Consider the following 21,143-nt stretch of genomic DNA (forward strand, 5'->3'; position numbering starts at 1 on the left):
TGTTCTTAAAGGGGATTGTTTTAATAATGGTCCTTAGGAGAGAATCCATTTGCTTCCATCAAATTACTTTTAAAGGAGATTGTTGCACTTCCCACAAACATGTGACTGACTTTCCCAGTCAAGAAGGAATTATTGAGTAAAGTGCTTAACTTTATTGAACTTTGCAAGCACTCTAGATTATCACACCTTTCTTAGTAGCACCAATGAAAATGTCCACGCATCAACGCACACATGTAAAGAGAACGATACCTCTTAATAAAGTGCACAGGGCATGTACACACATACACATCAATACTGCACAGAAAACCACAGTGGCTGGGCCATGGAAAGGCGGATGTGCTTATGGTCTCAACAAATGATACACGGTGAGGTGGGGATGCGCCACAAGCGCCCAAAATCTGTAAACCTCCCCACACATGATCCCCTGCACCCGACCTCGATGGTGTCACTTGAGGCTTTCAGGGAAGAGCAATCATGCCGGTTGTGTCGGCACAGATGGATGACGCGCTAAAGGTCAGGAGAGGGGTCACGGGTCACAGTCATGTCGAGCCAGGACGCCCTCTGGTCTGTAAACTGCTGAAGTGTGCCTCCCTCAAGACTCTGTTAATGTAGTCATAAGAGACACTTCTCCCGTCGCCATGGAGACCATGCTGAGAGGAGCTGGCAGATTCCTCAGGCTTCGGGCTGGTGCAGTTGCTCTGACTGTGTATGCAAGGCCTGGTGCTGGCTTCTATTGCTCTCTCTGGACTACAGATCCCATTAGTACTGTCACAGCTGGAGGACTGCAAATACAGAACAGAAAAGATGCAGAAGCTGTAAATTAAACCGCCTCCCCATAGTGGTGCATTGCCTATGCAAAGCTAAGCTGCATGTACAATCTTTATCTTCAAACTGATAAACCAAGACTGGACAATTATGAATGAAAGATCTCACCCCTCATCACACAATCAAATGAAAACTGTGTGAGGGTTTAAAAAAAAAAAAAGAATAAATAAATAAACAAAAATCAGTCATCAAGTGAAGAGAAAATCCGAAGTGCTCAGGGAATTGTTCAGAAAAAATCTTGAAGGTGCTCTTTGGTGTTGGGGAAAAAAACAATATCTAGTCAAAAAAGGGAGTCCAAGGCACTCTTCTTGTGGAAAAATATTAAAAAGCCTTTATTGAAACATGGCTAATACATATAAAAACATGGGAGCAGAGACCCACGCGTTTCGGTGCAAGCCTTCTTCAGGGTGAAGAAACGCGTGGGTCTCTGCTCCCATGTTTTTATATGTATTAGCCATGTTTCAATAAAGGCTTTTTAATATTTTTCCACAAGAAGAGTGCCTTGGATTCCCTTTTTTGACTAAATAAAAATCAGTGTTGAGAAGATGCAAGTCTCACCTCAGAGTCCACATCCGACACAAGCAGGCAGGGACCCCTTCCTGACCTCTTGGCCTGAGGTCTCAGCTTTGGGTCTTCCTCGCCCTCACAGCTGCGGTGTCGTTTCCTGTTTAAACAGAAATGGGAGGAACAGAGTGATTGTGTGACAGAAATTATGCAGGGAGGGGGCGAGAGAGGCAGAGTATCAGGAAGAAAGAACATAAAGAGGAACCAAAAATAGATGCACACACACACTCAGGCAGTCAGTTACATGACCAGGCATGTAACACTCCCCACTGATTAACACCTTTAATGGTGCACAGAGTGAAACTGATATTGAACCGTTACAGTCTGATTTGGATTTTAACCCCTGCAATATGTAATGAAGCCACAGTTGAATTAAACGTGATATGCAATTAGGACAGTGAATAAAAAAGGTTCATTCCGTTACCTGCTTTCGGTCAGCATTTCTGCAGTCTTCATGGACGATACTTGGCAAAGAAAAGGGCTGACACTCCTTGTAAAACCGGCTTGGAGGGCGTCCTCTTTAAACGCTGTGGCAGTGTGTCGGCTCCACCATCATTTCGCAGAAAGCCAGAATGGAAAGCTGCTCCTCATCTCAGACTGAGCTCCCTCTCCAGGCAAGCTGAGTCAGTTCAGTCCCGTCACCGCTCCCGGTGAAGTAATCCTTCCTGCCGACGTCTCAACGGGAGGATCCTCGCAGGGAGCTCTCGTTCACGCAGCGTAATCTCGAGGAGGTCCGGGCTTTGACATCAGGAGGAGCTGCCAGCCTCGCTGCTGCTAACAGCTGAGCTAAGGACAACTTCTTCCGCTTTCGTATTTCGCCCCGCTCGCCTTCAAGAGTGTTGAACTGTTCTCTTGTATTTGATAAAGTTACTTAATATGTAAAGGCGGATAGAAAATAAAAATTGACCGCTGTCCCACGTGTAAGTTTGCCAGCAGTTCTGAGTAATTTGGTGGCAGCGACGGCACCGTGGTGCCTTTTACCTCCAAGCCCCGCCCTCGTGTTGACATGACGTCATCACGCACAGCTTCTGGCTGGCGTCAACTTCACGGCATTTGTCCTCGGAAGTGGGAATTTCCCAGTTCCCAGTCGGATTTTTCAACTGGAACGCCCCTCAAAGTGGGATTTCCCACTGGGAAAGTGGGAGAGTCTTCACCACCCCCGAGTTCACATTCCAAGATGGCTGCCCCGGTTGTAAACAGTAGAAGAGAGCTCTGTAAGAATTCGTAGCACTTCTTTCTAGTTTTGGTCACACTAGATCAGTCATATACAAGTATTGTTCAGCATATATATGCTGCTATAGTGTACTTCACATTTTTCATGTGGTATATGCGAACTACAAACTTGTTTTCCGACTTTTGTAACTGGAACGCTGATAACTCGTCTGTGACGTCTTCCCAGATCCGAGTTCCGACTTCCGAGGTAAATGGAACGCAGCAAGCCTTCTCCCTTCTCGTTGACGATATTAGAAATAATAAGTGCACTAAACACATAAGAAATTACTTCTACAGTAAAATAACCCCAAGAGGGAAATTTGTTTGGAACTCCCATTTGTCGGACATTCAATGGAAAACAGCGTGGCTCCTTCCCTATAAATTTGCAATCTCAAACAAATTAAAAGAAATCCAATATAACATTTTACATCATATTTACCCCACCAACCAACTTATATCCAAATTTGTAGACACTGATAGCAGATGTGTATTTTGTAAACATGACGAAGAGACCATCATACATTTGTTCTATGAATGTGAACATACTTTAAGTTTCTGGAAAAAAATTGAAGAATTTTTTGACATACAAACTAATAATGTAATTAAATTAGAAGCTAAAGATATCTTACTGTATTACGAAAACCAAACAAAATTCAACAACTGGTCAACTTAATGATTCTTGTTGCTTATTCCTATAAAAGAGCCTAAATGAAAACACAAAAGGGAATTAAAGCACATTTATTTATTTTAAATATTTTCAATTAATATACACAATTGATTGTCTTCAAGTGAAACATTTACATTTTCTTTTAATTTGTAATTTTAAATCATGTGGCTCTCAGCCCCATCCTGCTCCTCTTTAGGGAAGTAAATTTGGTCTCCCATTTTTAGAAATATTTAAACGAAGTCTTCGCTTTGTTGGCAGAAATGTCTCCTCTGTTAGTTACATGAGCTGTTGTGCCGAGTTTGTTACCGTTGTCGCCACTAACCTCGCGAGAACTGCCACAGCAAGAGGCAGTTCTCGCGAGGCCGGTTACAATTCAGTTTTGAGAGGCTCAGGAATGCTTTTTAAAATGATTATGTTATAAAACAGGAAATTTACGGGAAAATACTAATACAGGGGACGGCGGGAAAGAGGGGTGAAATAGGGTAGTTTCCCGGCTAAAACAGGAGACTTGACAGGTATGGAGGTAACATCTCTGCAGACCCCTCACACCCAGGACACAGAGCACTGTACTCCAAAACCTCCAGAGACTCAGAGACAGTTTCTTCCCCCAAGCTGTTGCTCTGATGAACTCTCAACACTCATAGAGTCTCAGAGTAATCAATCACTGTGCAATAATAATAATAATAATAATTAAATAATAATAATAACCACAATCATATGCTGTAACAATGCACCTTTCAATAACCATGTATATCTCATACTGCTGCACCTTTCACTTTCACAAAAATTGTATACCGGTACGTTAATAAGAGCTGTCATTTGTCTATTTACTGTACAGTGAGCGAAAATAACCGAGTCAAATTCCCTGTCTTGTTTGACCTGACTTGGCCAAATACACCTGAATCTGATGATAAAGCATTAACATTAAGCCGATGCTGTGCTAAACATCTTGAATTTAAGTAAAAAAAAAACATACAAAAAAATAACTTCTGCAACAAGTTCATACATAACATGTGATACAAAAACAAACAGTCTTGTTGGAAAGCTATGTAAGATACCATTCAAATGGCTTCTAATGTCACTTCGACACATTACACAGTATATTAACAATGGCAGCACAATGGCAGTTTAAAAAAAAACTGTATTAATTAGCAGGAGTTCATCAACATGACTGGGTGGAATATTATAAACAGAGATGGGAAAAGAGTTCACTAGTCTGTGAAAGACTGCATAGATCATCAGTTCAGCATTTTAAGAATAACATTTATCTTGGTAAATATGCAAAACATTTGGTTATTTTATTGTCTTTGGCCCATAAAATACATAAAGGATTCACAGAAAACAAACAGCACTAAAAACATTTAAAGAGCTATGATACAATCACAATAATAATACATTTCACTTAAACCTTTTGCCAGCGTAGAGATTAAAGCAGAATGTACAATTAAAGACAATAAATACAGAGATAATAGAGAAACAAAAGTGATCATAGATAATAAAATACAGTGATGAAAAATGGGCAAGTTTGGACAATAGTTGTAACATCAACCTCTCATGTCATCTGTGAAATAAAACATGTCAAGTAGCTGAAACACTTGCTCAGTAACCAAACTCTTAAGAGGGTTGCTAGAAGTAAATAACAGTGGTACACATACCCCTGTCTAAACTAGAAACTCATTAGTTTCTCAGGTGCAACATTTGACAAGATTTTTTTTTAATGATTTGCAAATAATGTAATTCTATATTTATTAACATTTCCCAGTGTACCACATGTTCTTTTGAGTTTGTGGATGTAGCTTTAGTCAACTTAGAAACAAAAGGATAGTAAAACAATGTTGGATGCAAAGTTCACCGTGACTTCAGGATGTTAATCTTTTTTGCAGATGAAAGTGATCCAGCACTCTGCAGAGAAGCTCAGCTCAGCTTTGGTCTCTAATTCTCAGGACGTAGCCAAAATTTATACTAAATACACAACTGAAGAAAGACGTCTTCTGGAGCAAGGATTCCATCCAGGAAAGCCAGATTCCCTTTTTCACCCCATCACTTTGCACTCCGACTCAGACTGGATGCTTGCACACCCTGAGGAGCCACAAGACTTTGAGAGTTTCTACAGAGACCCTTATCGCAGGATACCTAATGCGGGCCACAATACCATTTATATTCAAACCATAGGTGAGAGTTTTTGTGCCTAGGTTGCATCATATCTATGTTTTCATCAGTTTTATTGGAATGTGTGCAGAACATGAGCATTTCAGCGTATTTACAATTTATCTGACTTTGAGTGCAAAATATAATATGTACTGAACCCTCAAATCCCACATGTCATGTGGATGCTTGTCTTTCATTTTATACTGTACTTGTTTTAGGTTCATTTGGAGAAGCTGGGGCCCAGACAGACCAGTATGTTGAGTGGCTCAGAGACTACTGCCAAGCCTTTTTTTATGGACTTTCTGTCAAGTTGCTGCCAGCAGTCACAGTGTCTGAAACAGGATGCACTTTCAGAGTGAACAGTAACTCACACAATCTTCAGATCCTCACAGGTATCTTAAGGATTTTGCTATGTGAATATGAAGATGTAAATGTTTATTTTATTTATTTTTATTTTTACTTTCATTTTATATACATGTTCGAAATAAAAATGTATTCATTCAAAGGATTTTGCTTTTTTGTTGTTTTTTTTTTCTAGGTTCTGCCTTAATTTTACTGTAACAGATTTTGATATTTTCCATGTACCGCAGATCTGCGACTGTGGTAAATGTAAAAGTGAAAAACTTGCTCTGTCTTTGTTGTTTTTTCTCTAAATCAAGGTGACCTGCTGAGATTTCTGGAGAACAAGAAACCTAAAGATGCTTTCTGCATAGTTGGAATCACAATGATTGATCTATACCCCAATGACTCCTGGAACTTTGTTTTTGGCCAGGCTTCTCTTTGTCAGGGTGAGGTTTATAAACACGGAAAGTCCTGAAACTGTAAAAACCAAAACAAAACATTCTCTTAAAGTATAGGAAAAAAAAAACAAACATAACATTTAGTAATGGTTAAAGTAGAGGAACGCGTTGGTTCTTATGATGTAGTGTTACCGATTAACCACTAGATGGTGGTAAATAATAAATCACAGCACGGTTCAAAGTGTGACCTGTGGCTTGACTGTTTCTTATACACAGGTATGGGTGTTTTCAGCTTTGCGAGGTATGATGACAACTTCTACACACGAAGTTATGCTGGGAGGCTGAAGAAGCAGCTCATGCCAAGGCAGGGAGACTACTCTGTGTTTGAGGGATACTACACTCCACCCATTTCCAGCACTTTACTACTTCGATCCTGCAAGGTTGTTGAAAAACTTATGCACTCACTCAATTCTGGAGCTATGAATCTTTGATGATTATAAAAGGATCCATTCTTCAACTTGTGTCAGTGCTGCTGATTTAAATAGTCTATATCAACTCTACATCAAATGTCCATTTGCAGACCATGACTCATGAGATTGGCCATATGTTTGGAGTAAAGCACTGCCAGTGGATGAACTGTGTCATGCAGGGCTCTAACCATCTTGAGGAGTCGGATCGCAGACCCTTGGATTTCTGTCCTATCTGTCTTCACAAACTACACGTCTCAGTCCGCTTCAAAATAGCTGAAAGATACAAGGTAATTCATTTCTTCATAGAAAGTATGGGCTAACCCTGCCCGTTCAGGTAGATTTCACTCCATCAGTGTGAGGGGTGGAATTTCTTGAATTTCTTCCTATATTAATTTGTGCACACCAAAAGATCAGTTCACCAAAACAGTAAAATCATTGTTTTATTTTCTAAATCAAATGATTATCTGTGTTTAACAGGCTTTACTGCGTTGGATGGAGGTGGATCAGAGTCAAACATCACAACCAGAGGCAGCATCTGCTTGTTATGCCGCACCACAGTTTCCCAAACCCATTGAAGACTTTCATATATCCAAACTGTGGCTCTGCAGGTGTTTGGACATCCTTGAAAGTAACAAAATATAGCACTTACCCACAAATGTGGACAATGGAACAGACTGGGATGTATAAATGTGGAAAATATTTGACTTAAATGCATGCAATGTTGATGCGAGAATTTTCTGTGATTTAACCGAATACCATTTACTTTTTATATGTAAAATTGCAACAACTTGCTCCCAAATATCAATTCACCCATGTACTTAATATCTACAGAAATGTAATTTTCATTTTTTATTCTTCCTCTCCAAACAAAAGCAGGCATGGGATTTTTAATTTAACAACCCCCATCAACACGATTCCTTTAAGCATGCATCAGTTCAATTTGTATGTGAAAACTTTTGATGCAGAATTTTGTGGTTCACTGAGCTTGAATCAGTGACTGGCGGCATGAAATCAAGGTGTATGTGGTTGCATAAACTCTGCCACATATCCACAAGGCGTGGCTCAATTCTGCATTTTCTTTGGTCCTTTTGGCCACAGGTGCCCCCTCACAACTCTTGGCATATTCCATGTCAGCAGTAGCTCCAGAAATTTGGGCCATATTTGGCTCAGTTCATGAACTCTGGGATGTGTGTGATCACATAGCTCTCCCCAGAGCTTTAACAGTGCCACAAGTGCCAAAAGTATCCCTGATTGGGCCCAATGGTGTCTGTGTCTGCTAACTGGTATGCCTTTTTTTTAATTTAAAATTAAACATGCACCGAGTACACAAAATATATCAACATGCTTGCAGGTTTACCACATAACTCTTTTCATCCTTTAGGTATTTCTTGGGTTTGAGAAACTTGCATATTAGCTCTCTGCTGGTTTGAGCTCTGAGATTATTTAGTACATTTTGCAATCAATGATGCAATAAATATGAACAATTGATGGTACGAGTTTGTAGGGTAGGGGGATTGAGAGGTTTGTTGTGGTGTTATTATTAAACAAATTTTATTACAAAGAACAATTGTTTGACATGTAAGAGTGCTTATTAACAATAACATTGGTGACAGCATAATTAAAGATAACTGCTTGTGATTTCATCCACCTGAGGTTTGTGATTCCCTACAAGGAAACAAGTTGACGGAAACTTTGCAGCTTCACTTGTTTCAGTGTCTCCAGCTATTGTTATGATATTGATTATCAGAAGTGAATATAAAAACGTTGTGCATTAGGCCTTTAATTACATTTATGAAACTATAGCGTCGAAAAAAACGTCCTCACAGCACCTCCATTCACACTACTTCATTCATGGCTCATTTTAAACATGCATTCCTACAAAATCTCACACCACCGTCCAGTAAAGTAAGACGGTAACTTAACTGGGTAAAGATACAAAGGTCCATTTAAACTTTGCAGTGATTATACTAGTAAAAACACTGTTTGGTATAGCAATTAAATTAAGGCACAGCTGCTTGATTCATATTGTGATCTACAGTAAAACTTTGAGATTACTTGTAAGACATCAGATCTTTATTGGCAGGTCTAGACTCCATTTAGTTGCCTCTTCACCTTACTCTTTTCACTAAAGGCACTGTATGTCCATGGTAGTCTTAAATTGCTTGATCTTTGGAATACCTGCTCAAGATTGATGTACAGCCCTCTTGTGTCTTCAGCCTGAAGCCTGTGTCTTCCGTCTGGCGGAGGTCCAATTGGTCAAGTGACCTGGAGCAGTGGTTTGGATTATTAGTTCTTTTGTCCAGGTTCTCCTCTTCACGCTGTTCCCTGCAGCTTGTTACTTTCATGGTGAAGGGGTTTGGAGCATCTCCTTCTACAGCAGAGTCCTTTCTTAGCAGGTTTTACCAAACCCAGAAACACTGCACTCAGTCCCATGCCGACCGCGCAGGAGTAAAAGGCTCCTCCATAGTTCTGAGTCACATCTACTAGCATGCCTGTGGATAGAAGATGGAGACGAGAACCAACAAGGTTCAGTATACTTATCATGAGGAGTACCGTTTAGCACGTTAAAGCAGTTTTACAAGAACTACTGTCCTTCCACAGATGGTCTGAGAAGTTAACCCTGAAGTCGTGCCAATAAAATGTTCCCTTTAGGCAGTTAGTCTTTCTTTTGTTATTTTGATTTGATAACATTTTAGACACAAAATACTTTTTTTTTAATTTCTTTTCTCTTGCATCTAATGCATGGAGCTCATAAATGACACAATTTGACATGTATGTCGAAGGTGCACCAAATGCAGCAGAAGTATTACCTCAAAATTATTTTTAACCTTTAGATAAAAGTAGGAAGAAAAAAACCCATCTGCCAACAGACATGCCATTCATTTAAACAAAAAATATGATAAATGAAAGGAGATGATTTTATTAGATTAATATTAACTCATAATAAACATGCTTTGGTCTGCTATGAAACCTTGTGAGGAAAGGTGAAAAATGCACAAGTAAGTTTATGATATCCTTTGAATGCAGTATGATGCTGGACTTGGAGGCTACGGACTGTTTTTTTTTAGTTTTTTTACTCAGACTGAACTTAAAAGTGCAGGTGTAAATTGCAACACATAGGGCCTGATTTACTAAAGGTTTGCGTGCGTAAAAACGTGTGCAAACTTGACATCACCCGCAAACCAATGTGCAAGCTGATCTACTAACAGCGTGCAAAGAGGACTGCGCCTCTCAAATGAACAAAATAGCACACGCTATTCATTTAGTACTTTTGCCCTGATGAATAATCAATATGGGGCGTACCCGCCAGAAATCGCTAAATACTGGGAGGGGAAAATGCAAATAAGTTCATTTACCACACGCAATGAGATTTACCAAGCCAGAAAGTAATTGCGGGGATTGTGATTGCATCTGTATTTAATACGTTCGAAAGGAAGGTGCTAATCTGCCCAGCATTAAGCAGGGCTGCTGTTATTGTGGCAAGGAGGCGACATCGCCAAAATCAAAGAATACGCAGAGAGAGAGTCTTTCGGACTCGTGTAAATTTGTTTGGAATGAATGAAAACCAGATAGTTTAAACATATCGACTATCTAGCGATTCCATCTTGGAGCTGTTGAATGAGTTAAGGGCTGATTTGAGGACTGGGGTGGGGATGGCTCAACTTGTGGTGAGGATTCTCCACATGCAAAAGGAGAAATATTTTATTTGAATGTTAAATCGAGTATTATTCAGCAAAAGGTTGCCACAGGAGGCACCTTCATTTTTTTATTTGTGATAATAAATAAATCACGTGTTTTCATGGAGAAAAAAGTGTTTCTTATTGCCTATACTTGTTCTGCAGTTGTCATACCCCGGTGTTGTGCCGTATTCAGCACCCCTGCCGTGAAAAGCACCCCCTCGTCTGACAAAAATTATATTCTCATTCCGTGTCACGTTCTGTTTAGCGTCCAGTTTGGTGTTAATGATTCATGTTTAAATGCACTCATGGATTCCACAATAGTCATACTTTCCCACAATCACAGTCACAGATAACAAAAATCGTGTAAATGGTTATTGATGTCATTAATTAATAGCCTGCTTACTGTGTTGTCTTCCATAATATTTGTAAATATATATAATATAAACTCCTAAGTATGTGTTTGTGTGAGTGTGTATATATAAATATATTGAAGTGTCAGTGTGTTGTTTTTTTTCTTGGTCTACTTATCATTGAATATACGAGGGGGTGCTTTTCACGGCAGGGGTGCTGAATACGGCACAACAATTTGCCTCTTCCACTAATATCTCTAACTCCAACTCGTCAAATTTCATTTTGCGCTCGCAAACCGTAAGACACGCAACACCTCATTTAAATACTGCGGTTTGCGCCTGGTATCACTTGCGCAAGCATTCTTAGTTGATCACCCGCAAAACACACAACAACAGCACGTGCAAACTTTTTCAGTGCACACGCAATTTAGTACTCTTTATTTAGGATCTTAGTAAATCAGGCCCATAGTGTACTAAGAGGATGGTGAAATATTTTTTTAACCAATATTCAATCTATTTCTCAGTCAAATTTAAACTAGCGCTGTAAAGAGATTCACAACACAGTTTGTTCCAGTCCACCAAAGAAGGCACAGGATTTTAAATCCTTGATGCAATTTTCCAATGCTGGAATAATACACGTTCCTTCCATACAAAGACTCTTATAAATGCGAACTATTCCGATTTAAATTTTTTGCTCTCTCTGACACCTTGTTTCTGCTTTGATCATTCGTTACTTGCACTGTTTCTCCACACTGACTGACTTTTGACACAAATGTCAACACAAAGTAAACCTTCCTTTTATGATCACGAGATAAAAGCTGGAAGAGATAAAGTCCAAAAAAATACCGTTCTTACCTCCCAGTGGTGGTCCAGCCAGGCCAGCAAAGCTTTGGATGAACACGTAGACGCCAGCAGCTGAAGACATCCTCTCAATGCCCACCACATCGTCCTCAGCCAGCATAGGGATGTGGGTGCAGGCCAGGGTCCCCATGAAGAACCCATACACAGCGCAGCATACAGCAATGCCATAAAACTCTGTTACCAAGGTAAATCCCATCAGATCCACAGCCATTGTGATCACACAGGCCAGGAGCACCAGAAGTTTCCTCTTTCTTAACTTTCTCAGTGTTAAGATCCACCCGATTGAGAATCGACCCAAGATTTCCCCCACAGCCATGATGGAGAGCATGTAGGTGGCGTGCTCCCGCTCAACACCGCGACTCACACTCAGGTCGATGATGTAGAGTGGAGGAGCAAAGAATCCAAGAGTGGCAAACATTCCAAACAGAGAATACAAAATGAAGCTGCACTCTTTGAGGACGGAAAAGTCTAAGAGCCTGTAATTCTTTCCATCACCTGATTTAGGTTCTTCGCCGTTCAACACTTGCTTTTCTGTGTCTCTGACCATTTTCTCAGTTTCTGATTGTTTAGTATCTACTTCACTGTTTCCCACAGATTTCAGTTCCGTCTCTGATGTTGCTTCTTTGTGAACTATAATATTATCCTCCGGGCAGCTGCTGTCCGTGAGAGAATGGACACACGAGTCTCCAGTTAACTCGTTGGTCTCCTGTGTTCGGATGGCTTCAATCTCCTTAGGGGACAGTCTGTCAGTCTCTGTGTTGCAGGATGCTTTTGGTTGGATGATGATTGGTCGAAGCAGTGCACCACAGATGATTATGAGGCTTTGCAAAGCTCCAATTACCGTCATGGTATGTCGCCAGCCAATACGATCTTTTAATGCAGAAAAAGCTAAAAACATGCAAAAAATATAATGTAAGTGTTCATCATAAGTAATATTCGTACAGTATTGCAGAGAGAACATTATTTTATTTTTAATATTCTATGCATCAGGACATGATTTAAAAAACTGGTTCTTATCAGGTCTTAAAAGTGGGTAAATATATCCTCAATTAAGCAACATCGTCTCATGATTTGTTTAGAAAAAACTAAGCCAAAATTGAGAAGCAATGTCTCAAAAACTAAAAACTAATCACGAATCAATGACTTATAGAGCCACATCGACCAGCAATAACATGATGTTAATGTTTTCTGTCTAACACTGTCAGTCTCACATCATTGTGGAGGCATTTTGGACAACTCTTCTTCCCAACATTGTTTCAGTTCATTGACGTTTGCAGGAATTTGCTTACGCACAGCATTCTTATGATCTAGCTGCATCATTCCGTTGAGGTACGGACTTTGACTGGGCTATTGCAACACCTTGATTCTTTTTTTTTTCCCAACAATCCTGCTGTAGATCTGCTGATATTTTTGAGATAATCATCCTCGTGTGGTATTGTCTCTACAAAAAACTTTGTCCTAGATGTCTTGTGGCTTGTTCAGACTAACTACCGAAATCTACACAGTCTTGCAATGTTCCTTTAATTTAGAGAGGAGGGGTTTTCTTCTGGCCTGCCGTGTTTGAACTTTCTTCTTCAAACTGTGCTATCATGAACGTTAACGTTTGAGTTGCTAATTGAGATGTCGATCTTTTTGTAGTTTGTTTTTTTCACTGACCTTGGCGTGACCTTGCTAGGACATAAACTAGAAAGATTTCTAGCTGTTTTGATTGTATTCAAAACAGGCCACCAACCATCCGAGATTGAAGAGCAGCAACAGTTGCTTCTCTGAGATAGTTACTGATGTCTTTCCTCTGTGGCATCGTGTTAACACACAATTTCAGCTTTATAGAAGTTCTTACACTTAATAATCATCAAGTAATCAAGCAGTACTGGACAGTTAATCCTATTTGCTGTGTAAACAGTAAGGAGGTACTTACTTATTGTTTGTGCATTTTAGTTTTGTCTCTATGGAAACCAGTTATGACACAAATGTCAGTTATTTTTCAGCTGAGATTGTATTTACCTAGTATTTATGTCTTGTAAAGACTAGATAAGCAATTTACTGAATATGTCAAAATTTGTAAAATTATCGTATTGAAAAAAATGGGCCGTACCTTTTTTTCTAGGTCAATGCTAGGTGTTGTCAGCCTGTACGCATAAAACATTGAAACAGTTGCTCTTACCTGGTGCAAGGGCAAACATTGCCAAAGACTCTCCAGTTGAAGCCACAGCTGTGACCAGAGACCGCCGGCGGTTAAAGTAGTTGGCCAGGATGGTCACCGTGGGCAGGAAGGTCAGACAGTAGCCGAGGCCTGCAGTTGAAAATAGAATAGAGAATAGAATAGAATAGACTTTATTGTCATTGTGCTCAAGTTACAATGAGATTGGTTAGGATGTTCCCACCAAAGTGCAAAAGAAGCTATCAAAATAAGAGGAATAAATACGTATAAAAAGCACAGTATAAAAACATAAAAGCAAACATGTTATGCCTGGAGACTTTGCTGGAGATCACTTTGAAAAATGCTATCAGTGTTTGACGTTTATATTCGAAAAGTGAAGCAACAATGAATAAAACCACTACCTGTAACTAATCCATACGTGATGAATATTTGATTGATAGAGGTGACAAAGCTGGTTGCAATGGTGCCAGAGCAAATGAGTAATCCTCCAGTCATAACAACAAACTGGAACCCGAAGCGGTTAGTCATCACTGAGGCGAGAGGACCTGCAGACAGACAGGGAACAAACCCTTGTTTCATATAGATCAATAGGGTTCCAATCTATGGTCTGAACTTGGTTTTAAACATCTGCAAGTACTCAGCTAGAACAGATGTATACTTACCAAAGAAGGTCATGACAAACACACAGATGGAAACAATCCATGAGACTCGACTGTTGGTCTCCTTAAACTCCTCCATCAGGTCCAGGAGGAAGATCCCAAAGATCTTAATGGTGCCATAGGTGAAAACCTCCACCACAAAGAAGGCCGCAGCAACCGCCCATCCCCAGCCTCCATCAGGAGCCTCTGAGTACACGTTGGGCCCTAAAACCCCTGAAATTTGAGTTCTGCACCGCCTCATGTCCTGTTAAAGAGAAAGCAAACTATATGATGATGATGACTGGACGGATGACAAAGACCTGTATCGACAGCGCTGTAAAATTTATTCTCAAACTAACATGCTTATCAGGAAGTTTTATATGTGTTCTGACTCTGTGAAGTGTTCCCTGTTTCGAACTTACATCACACCGCTATATACGGCTCACTTGTGGTCTAACTTTAAGAAAAAGAGCATGCAGAGGCTCAAGGTAGCATACAAGGATGCATTTAGGTTGCTGCTGCGTGTTCCTAGGTGGCATAGTGCCAGTCAATTGTTTGTGTCCAACAGAGTGCCAACTTGTGAGGCACTCTTAAGACAGTTGATGTTTAGTTTTATGTGTCGATTGGACAAATCAGAGAACCACATAATTGAAGCTTTAGTCAGCCCTTTGAAAAGCTGCTATAGATTCACTTCTAGGCTAAGGTGGCATTGGTGCAATAGCTTGTATGTTTTATAAATTGAATATTTTGTATATACAAGCAATAGCTTGTATGTATTATAGATGTATATTTAATATTTTTGTATTTCTTTTTTATACGTTTTATATTGTATTATGTTTTATATGGACCTGTGTCTGCAATAAAGTTGATATATAAAGTTGATATATAGTAGCTGCATAGTATCAGTATTAACAACTTATCTGAATAAAAGTCACGTGTACATACTTTGAGTAGATGGAAAAACTTGTTGTTTTTTTTTAAAAAGGCAAAAAGATTCTTTGGGTAAATTGAAAAGAGGCACACTTCAAACTGTATCTCTGTGTCATTTAAGGTTCAAGGTTCAAGGTTCACTTTATTGTCATTTCAAAAGTCCAAGTACAAGTGGACGGAAATGTCGTTGCCACTGGCTCAAAACAAGCAATAAAAACAATTAAAACACTCTAAAAACTCTAAACACTAAAAGATAAGGACACTTGTCTAAAAACTAAAACGCTGCATACTGAAAAGTGCATAAGGATATACAGAGATATATTAACACGAGCAGATTATATTTTGAAGGCGCACACGGACACTTGTATCATCTTAATACACACAGACAGTGTTGGATGAGCTGCATACCGTATTGGAGAGAAGAGTCTCGGCTTGGTCGACCTTAAAAACAGCGCTCCGTCCCGGCTGGACTCCGTCTAAAGTCCTGCGGTGATCCAGAGGCTGCGAGGCAAGTTGGTGCGGAGTGGGCTCGGGTTCTGCAGGGGGAGAAGTCGTAACAACAGCTGCACGCAGGGCAGCCGCAAGTGTCGTCTCAGCAATTAATTGGCTGGAAAGAGGATTCAGTCTACGCCAAAATATTGTGAGCGTGTCTCATCCCTGCGTGTGAAAATCAAAGGTGGTAAAAATGATCAGTGACTTACCAGTGATTTGTAAGTATGATCCCTAATATCCACCTTTCTTTTGTTGCTTGCCTTCTGAATGAAGTCTTTCTGTGTTTGATGTACAAACACAGCGTAGTATGGGTGTGTGTGTGTGTGTGTGTGTGTGTGTGTGTGTGTGTGTGTGTGTGTGTGTGTGTGTGTGTGTGTGTGTGTGTGTGTGTGTGTGAGAGAGACAACAAATGTCTTATATTTACATTTATTTTGTCATTTTCCTTCAGTGGAGCACCAGTTGTGAATTATCAAATGCACGTCATACTAAACATATCTTGAAACAGCGGGCTGCTTAAGTACTTATTTAGTTTCATAATCTGCACCTAATTTTGTTTGATCTCAGTTGTCAAGAGTTACAAATGTATTATGCAATCTAATTTTTTTTTAAATTTCATAGCAAGAGGCAGTTTTCATAAGATGCATTGGCATGTTAAGCATAGAGCAGTGGCGAAATACTCTAATAATACTTTAATAATTATACTCACACATAACACTTCATTTAATAATAATAATAATAATAATAATAATAATAATAATAATAATAATAATAATAATAATAATAATAATAATAATAATATAACAATAATAATACTAATAATAATAACACAATCTTATGCTGTAACAATGCACCTTTCAATAACCATGTCTACCTCATATTGCTGCACCTTTCACTTTTAAAAAAAATGTGTATTAATAAGAGCCATTTGTCTATTTTCTGTTTGCAACTATTTAAATCACGGTGAGCGAAATAACTGGAGTCAAATTCCTTGTCTGGCATGTTCAAACTCTGATTCTGACATTACACGTACTGTGGAAAACAATATCCACCTGCTGTATGGCTTTTAACCAAAACAATCACCCTGTATGTTTTATTCATGTTTTATTTTAGCTGAAGCCCCAAATTATTCACTTTTCAACTGCTTTTTGTGTCTTAACTGACTGTTTCTCAGAACATGAAGAAAAATAAATGCGCTTATCTGGGATTTCAGGTGGGTGGGGTCGTGACGTCGGCGAGTTGAACAATCTGTCCTCGTGCGGATGACGCAACAACGTCCTGTCTCGTGCGTCCTTTGGTAATTTACGACAGCCCACTTTACTAGTGTGCGCACACTTTGTAAGTACTAGCGCTTCGCCTGTTTTAACCACGTATTTTATTTTTAAAAAGTCCACATAAACGTTAGTAAAAGCCAAGACCTGTTTATTTAGTGTTCAAGTTCTCACCTGAGAGCAGCTCATTTCAGACTAGTCCTCTCCCCGAGCAGCGCCGCAGTAATCCTGCTGGTATGAATGGCTGGTCTCTGCTACCACTTAAAGCCGTGCTGTGTGTTCACTATAGACTGTGAGGGAAGTAACACACAGGCATGTGTCCGCACACATACTTGGAGGCGCACGCACCCAACACATGGACAGTACTGTTGTGTGTGTGAGTGACACAAGCTCACATTTATGTCGAGACACGGGTGCCTTGACAGAGAAGGGTTAAAAGGATCTGGTTGCAGCCAGATCTAAGTCTGAGGTAACTTTCTACACTCACTCCTACAAACAGCCTGCTTTAATCCAGCTACACACCTCTGAATGATCCACAAATCTGACTACTTATTTACTAAATGGCATCACTTTTCTCATTTTGAATGTCTCACAATTCAATAAATTCAATTCAAAACACTTTATTTGTCCCCGAGGGGCAATAACTGTGTCAGTTCTGCATATTGTTGGCAAGAATGTTTCTTTTTTAACACTCAAATTTTATTGATTTTTTTGCAGACAAGAATACACACAAAGAACATTGACAGTGTTAGTGGTATACACATGTACTTATTTTCTTCTCTTCTTGGCTGTTCATTTTCTTTGTTTTGTTCGTTCGTTTCATTTTCTTCTTATTAGTATCTTTTGTTTCTGAAGTCTGCCTTTTGTTGAAAAGGATAGGCAAAATAAGCCATGAGGCTTCAGCCTATACCTTTTTGGTCAAAAAAAAAAAGGAAATGTGTACATTATATATATATATATATATATATATATATATATATATATATATATATATATATATATATATATATATACTTATACCTGTGTGTATACATATACAGTGTGTATATGCAAACATCTTAAAATGTAAATGACCAAAACAAAATAAACTAAACTAAACTAAAAATGTACCTGATCCATTCTTTTCCGGTTTCATTCAGACTCTCTAGTGGTGTCACTGTTGTGAGCCTTATATGATGTCCATTTGTCCCATTTCGTGTAGAATTGAGCTTGCTGGAGTCTCAGTATATGTGTGAGTTTCTCCATATTGAATATCTCCTCTATAATGTCCAACCAGTTCCTCAGAGTGGGAGGTTCCACTTTGCACCACTTCCTAGTAACTGCCTTTTTTGCTGCAGCTAACAGAATTTTAACCAGATATCTGTCTTCAAATATAACATCTTCACCCGTGAAAGCACAAGATACAAAACCTTACATGACATTGGTAGTTCATACCCCAGTATAGTTTTCATTTCCATCCATACATCATTCCAGTACTTTCTTATTCTAACACATTCCCAGAAAAGGCAAGAATGTTTCTAAATAAAATTTGCACAATTTGGGGCTTTTTTTCTTTTGTTCTTGTCCTGAGATCTGGAAATCCACTAATACATAATAGTTACATCCTACTTTAAAGTATACAATAACCTCTCTGATGTGACCTGCTCTTCACATGGAATCACACACTTTTACCTGTGAAATATCAACCTGCTCTGTTTAATAATCAACCGTGAATGCTGACATGAACTCCATTTTTAGAGGCGTTAATCTATTTTGACCACACTTTTAGGAGGCACAGATTTAGTTAGGGCATGCGCTCTTCACGTGGCGTTGTGAAAACGTTCAGGCTCAACAGGATAGACTGGTGTAATGAGTGAGAAGGACGATGATCGGTCATCAAAGTAAACTCATGGCAGGATGATTATACTACATGTCTAATGTAGTGACTGAACTGTAAACCAGGTGAGAGGAACAGGGTAATGAATGAGATGAACACGGATATACTGTATGTATTACAGCTGCTGATATCTTTACTCTGAATTCATTTTGAATACAGAGGTAAACAAAATGTGTATTATTTTGTCATAAAAGATCAACACTATCACATCCTGTAACCAATAGAAATCTTGAACCCTCCGTGCTCAGCTGCATCTCAAGTTATTTTTGGTTAAATTCACTTCAATTTATGAGGGAAAATTATGCTGTCTTAGTATGAATAATTAAAATTAAAATTAAACAAAATAATCACTGGATAAAATGCTATTGTCAAAAGCTTGTTTTGATGGACAGGAGTGACAAACATGAGAGGTTTCTGACTGAAAACAGTCTGTTGTTTAAATCATTGTGTGGTTATGTACTGCCTCTAACAGCAGCGTTTTTCTTTCCACGATCATCTCCAGGAGCTCCAGACACGTCCCCAATACAGAGTCAGCCTTCTTCATCAGTGTATTGAGTTTCTTTGAGTCACTGACTGATGCTGCAGATGAAACTGAACCCTTCTCCCGCATGGATCTAGAAGACAAGCAACATCCTGCTGCCAGTATTGAAGGACCTAAACTTCCTCAAGAAGTACAGCCTGCTCTGTCACCTCTTGTAGACAGGCTCAGCTGCATCTGCAGGTGTCTGTAGTCCTCCACCACAGCCACTTCTCCCAGTAAGGAAATAGTGTTTGTCCTATTGCTTATTCCTTTTATATCCACAATCATCTCCTTTCAGCATGAAGTGATTGTTCCCAAACTATGCCGCAGGCTGTTGTGGAGCCAAACCCTTTTCTTTTTTTAGATGAATATTGTAGTTGTTCTGCTACAGAGCTCTTTCTCACATTTGAAAATACTTTACTCACTCATTAATACTCGTTGTCTCTCTCATGTAACATATATTCCTTCCAGAGTATATTTAACATTTGGTGAAATTTGCATTTCATCCACAGCTCACAATGGCACTAAACATAGGCCTGTATACCATGCTTTTCATCTTCTTCATAATAGTGTGTGGAAGCCAAGCTTTAAGTTTAATCCATGTCACTGTGTGTTGATTTTCCTCCAAGATGGCTTCAACCCAGCTGTGTGGGATGCTGGTGTACGGGCTGCTGCTGCACACTGTACCCACACAGGGAGCTGCAGCTGAGGTAAAAAGAAAACCCAACTTCATCATCATACTGGCAGACGATATAGGCTGGGGTGACCTGGATGCTAACCAACCTGAGAAGAAGGCAAACAACACGCCTCACCTGAACATTATGGGCGAGCAAGGATTGAGGTAGAAGATTTATTCATTTTATACCCGACAATTCCCTAAAAAAATCATGATAGAGGTTAATTCTTGTCTGTGACTTTTTGAAGGGACACCATCAGACAAAGGTCATGTATGAGCTATTGCCTTTTGTGGATATTGACAATATACACCTTTCCAGATTGACAGACTTCCACTCCCCTGCCTCCACTTGCTCTCCATCCCGTGCAGCTATCCTGACGGGCCGTTATGGCCTCAGAAACGGGGTGACTCATAACTTTGCAGTAAATTCTGTGGCTGGTCTGCCTCTCACCGAAGTCACCTTGCCCCGGCTGCTGCAGGAGGCGGGATATTACACGGCGATGGTCGGGAAGTGGCATCTCGGGCACAATGGACCGTATAGTCCAACAAGTAGAGGCAAGTGAGCTTTTCATTTTCGCAGTTTACCGTCAAAGAATCAGCCGGAACATTACAGCCCCAGATCAGGGAGAAACTGGTTTGAGAGCTGTGGTTTCATTTAAAACAGAAAGCAACTGGGTTACAGTAAACATTGTTTATTTTTTTTAAATTTATTTCCCTGTTATTTCAGATATTTGGCCTCTATAACCTCAATAGTATGCTTTGATCAACTTATAGTACAAATAAACAACATTTTCAAAATATCCAAGTACGATTAAGCCTCTTTTACTTTTCTGTTAACACCGTTAGGAATTTAGTTTACTAAATCTGAAAGCTAGTGAATAATATCAAGTTGATAGGAATGACGGATATGTGGATATTAGGTACATATACTTGTCACAAACACAAAATATAATAATTACTTGAACATAAACGTATTATCAAATCATATTAACATATTACATAAAAATTACATGCGCTAACACACACATCCAGACCTCTGCACTTTTCCATTTCAGTGCAACAGGT

The 21,143-nt window shown here is 39.4% G+C and overlaps 4 protein-coding genes across 12 annotated transcripts in view; 2 read left to right on the forward strand and 2 right to left on the reverse strand.

Annotated features, from left to right (window-relative positions):
• si:dkey-21c1.1 (uncharacterized protein LOC100150256 homolog) lies at nucleotides 1–2,398 on the reverse strand. The gene is made up of 3 exons (XM_061709259.1): nucleotides 1,814–2,398; nucleotides 1,384–1,489; nucleotides 1–782 (listed from the first exon to the last, which is right to left on the reverse strand). The coding sequence occupies exons 1-3, from the start codon at nucleotides 1,843–1,845 to the stop codon at nucleotides 540–542; spliced, it is 381 nt and encodes a 126-aa protein (XP_061565243.1). The 5' UTR covers nucleotides 1,846–2,398; the 3' UTR covers nucleotides 1–539.
• LOC133419819 (archaemetzincin-2) lies at nucleotides 1,631–8,253 on the forward strand. 2 transcript variants are annotated; one of them, XM_061709256.1, is made up of 7 exons: nucleotides 1,631–2,603; nucleotides 5,152–5,440; nucleotides 5,635–5,808; nucleotides 6,076–6,204; nucleotides 6,433–6,596; nucleotides 6,737–6,913; nucleotides 7,104–8,253. In XM_061709256.1, the coding sequence occupies exons 2-7, from the start codon at nucleotides 5,152–5,154 to the stop codon at nucleotides 7,266–7,268; spliced, it is 1,098 nt and encodes a 365-aa protein (XP_061565240.1). In that variant the 5' UTR covers nucleotides 1,631–2,603; the 3' UTR covers nucleotides 7,269–8,253. The 2 variants fall into 2 exon arrangements, with proteins under 2 accessions (XP_061565240.1, XP_061565241.1); XM_061709257.1 differs by lacking the exon at nucleotides 1,631–2,603 and adding an exon at nucleotides 2,730–2,809.
• Nucleotides 3,329–17,353, reverse strand: LOC133419815 (monocarboxylate transporter 7). Of its 5 annotated transcripts, none has more exons than XM_061709249.1 (7): nucleotides 17,181–17,353; nucleotides 15,655–15,782; nucleotides 14,341–14,581; nucleotides 14,080–14,223; nucleotides 13,682–13,810; nucleotides 11,512–12,405; nucleotides 3,329–9,118 (listed from the first exon to the last, which is right to left on the reverse strand). In XM_061709249.1, the coding sequence occupies exons 3-7, from the start codon at nucleotides 14,576–14,578 to the stop codon at nucleotides 8,940–8,942; spliced, it is 1,584 nt and encodes a 527-aa protein (XP_061565233.1). In that variant the 5' UTR covers nucleotides 14,579–14,581; nucleotides 15,655–15,782; nucleotides 17,181–17,353; the 3' UTR covers nucleotides 3,329–8,939. The 5 variants fall into 5 exon arrangements, with proteins under 5 accessions (XP_061565233.1, XP_061565236.1, XP_061565234.1 ...); XM_061709252.1 differs by having other exon boundaries at nucleotides 15,655–15,809; XM_061709250.1 differs by having other exon boundaries at nucleotides 15,655–15,903.
• arsg (arylsulfatase G) overlaps nucleotides 15,521–21,143 on the forward strand; it is a 12,245-nt gene continuing 6,622 nt past the window's right edge. The window contains exons 1-5 of one of the 4 annotated variants that reach the window (XM_061709245.1): nucleotides 15,521–15,956; nucleotides 16,949–17,073; nucleotides 19,385–19,638; nucleotides 20,032–20,243; nucleotides 20,398–20,633. In XM_061709245.1, the coding sequence (XP_061565229.1) occupies nucleotides 20,032–20,243; nucleotides 20,398–20,633 (448 nt within the window). In that variant the 5' untranslated portion in view covers nucleotides 15,521–15,956; nucleotides 16,949–17,073; nucleotides 19,385–19,638. Of the gene's footprint in view, nucleotides 15,957–16,948; nucleotides 17,476–18,885; nucleotides 18,948–19,384; nucleotides 19,639–20,031; nucleotides 20,244–20,397; nucleotides 20,634–21,143 lie in introns of those variants that run through there. The other 3 variants (XM_061709244.1, XM_061709246.1, XM_061709247.1) reach the window with 3 other exon arrangements.

Source organism: Cololabis saira, chromosome 19 (genome assembly GCF_033807715.1).
Source record: "Cololabis saira isolate AMF1-May2022 chromosome 19, fColSai1.1, whole genome shotgun sequence".
Taxonomy (NCBI): domain Eukaryota; kingdom Metazoa; phylum Chordata; class Actinopteri; order Beloniformes; family Belonidae; genus Cololabis; species Cololabis saira.

What these genes read in the sequence shown, in the direction of transcription:
- si:dkey-21c1.1 (XM_061709259.1), bottom strand. Translation starts at nt 1,845, where the DNA reads ATGAAGACTGCAGAAATGCTGACCGAAAGCAG. An exon ending in GAAATGCTGACCGAAAGCAG is followed by an intron (nt 1,490 to 1,813) that starts GTAACGGAATGA and finishes CTGTTTAAACAG; the next exon opens with GAAACGACACCGCAGCTGTG. An exon ending in TGTCGGATGTGGACTCTGAG is followed by an intron (nt 783 to 1,383) that starts GTGAGACTTGCA and finishes CTGTATTTGCAG; the next exon opens with TCCTCCAGCTGTGACAGTAC.
- LOC133419819 (XM_061709256.1), top strand. Translation starts at nt 5,152, where the DNA reads ATGAAAGTGATCCAGCACTCTGCAGAGAAGCTCAGCTCAGCTTTGGTC. An exon ending in CATTTATATTCAAACCATAG is followed by an intron (nt 5,441 to 5,634) that starts GTGAGAGTTTTT and finishes TACTTGTTTTAG; the next exon opens with GTTCATTTGGAGAAGCTGGG. An exon ending in TACTACTTCGATCCTGCAAG is followed by an intron (nt 6,597 to 6,736) that starts GTTGTTGAAAAA and finishes GTCCATTTGCAG; the next exon opens with ACCATGACTCATGAGATTGG.
- LOC133419815 (XM_061709249.1), bottom strand. Translation starts at nt 14,578, where the DNA reads ATGAGGCGGTGCAGAACTCAAATTTCAGGGGTTTTAGGGCCCAACGTG. An exon ending in GTTTGTCATGACCTTCTTTG is followed by an intron (nt 14,224 to 14,340) that starts GTAAGTATACAT and finishes GTCTGTCTGCAG; the next exon opens with GTCCTCTCGCCTCAGTGATG. An exon ending in AATGTTTGCCCTTGCACCAG is followed by an intron (nt 12,406 to 13,681) that starts GTAAGAGCAACT and finishes GCATGTTTTTAG; the next exon opens with CTTTTTCTGCATTAAAAGAT.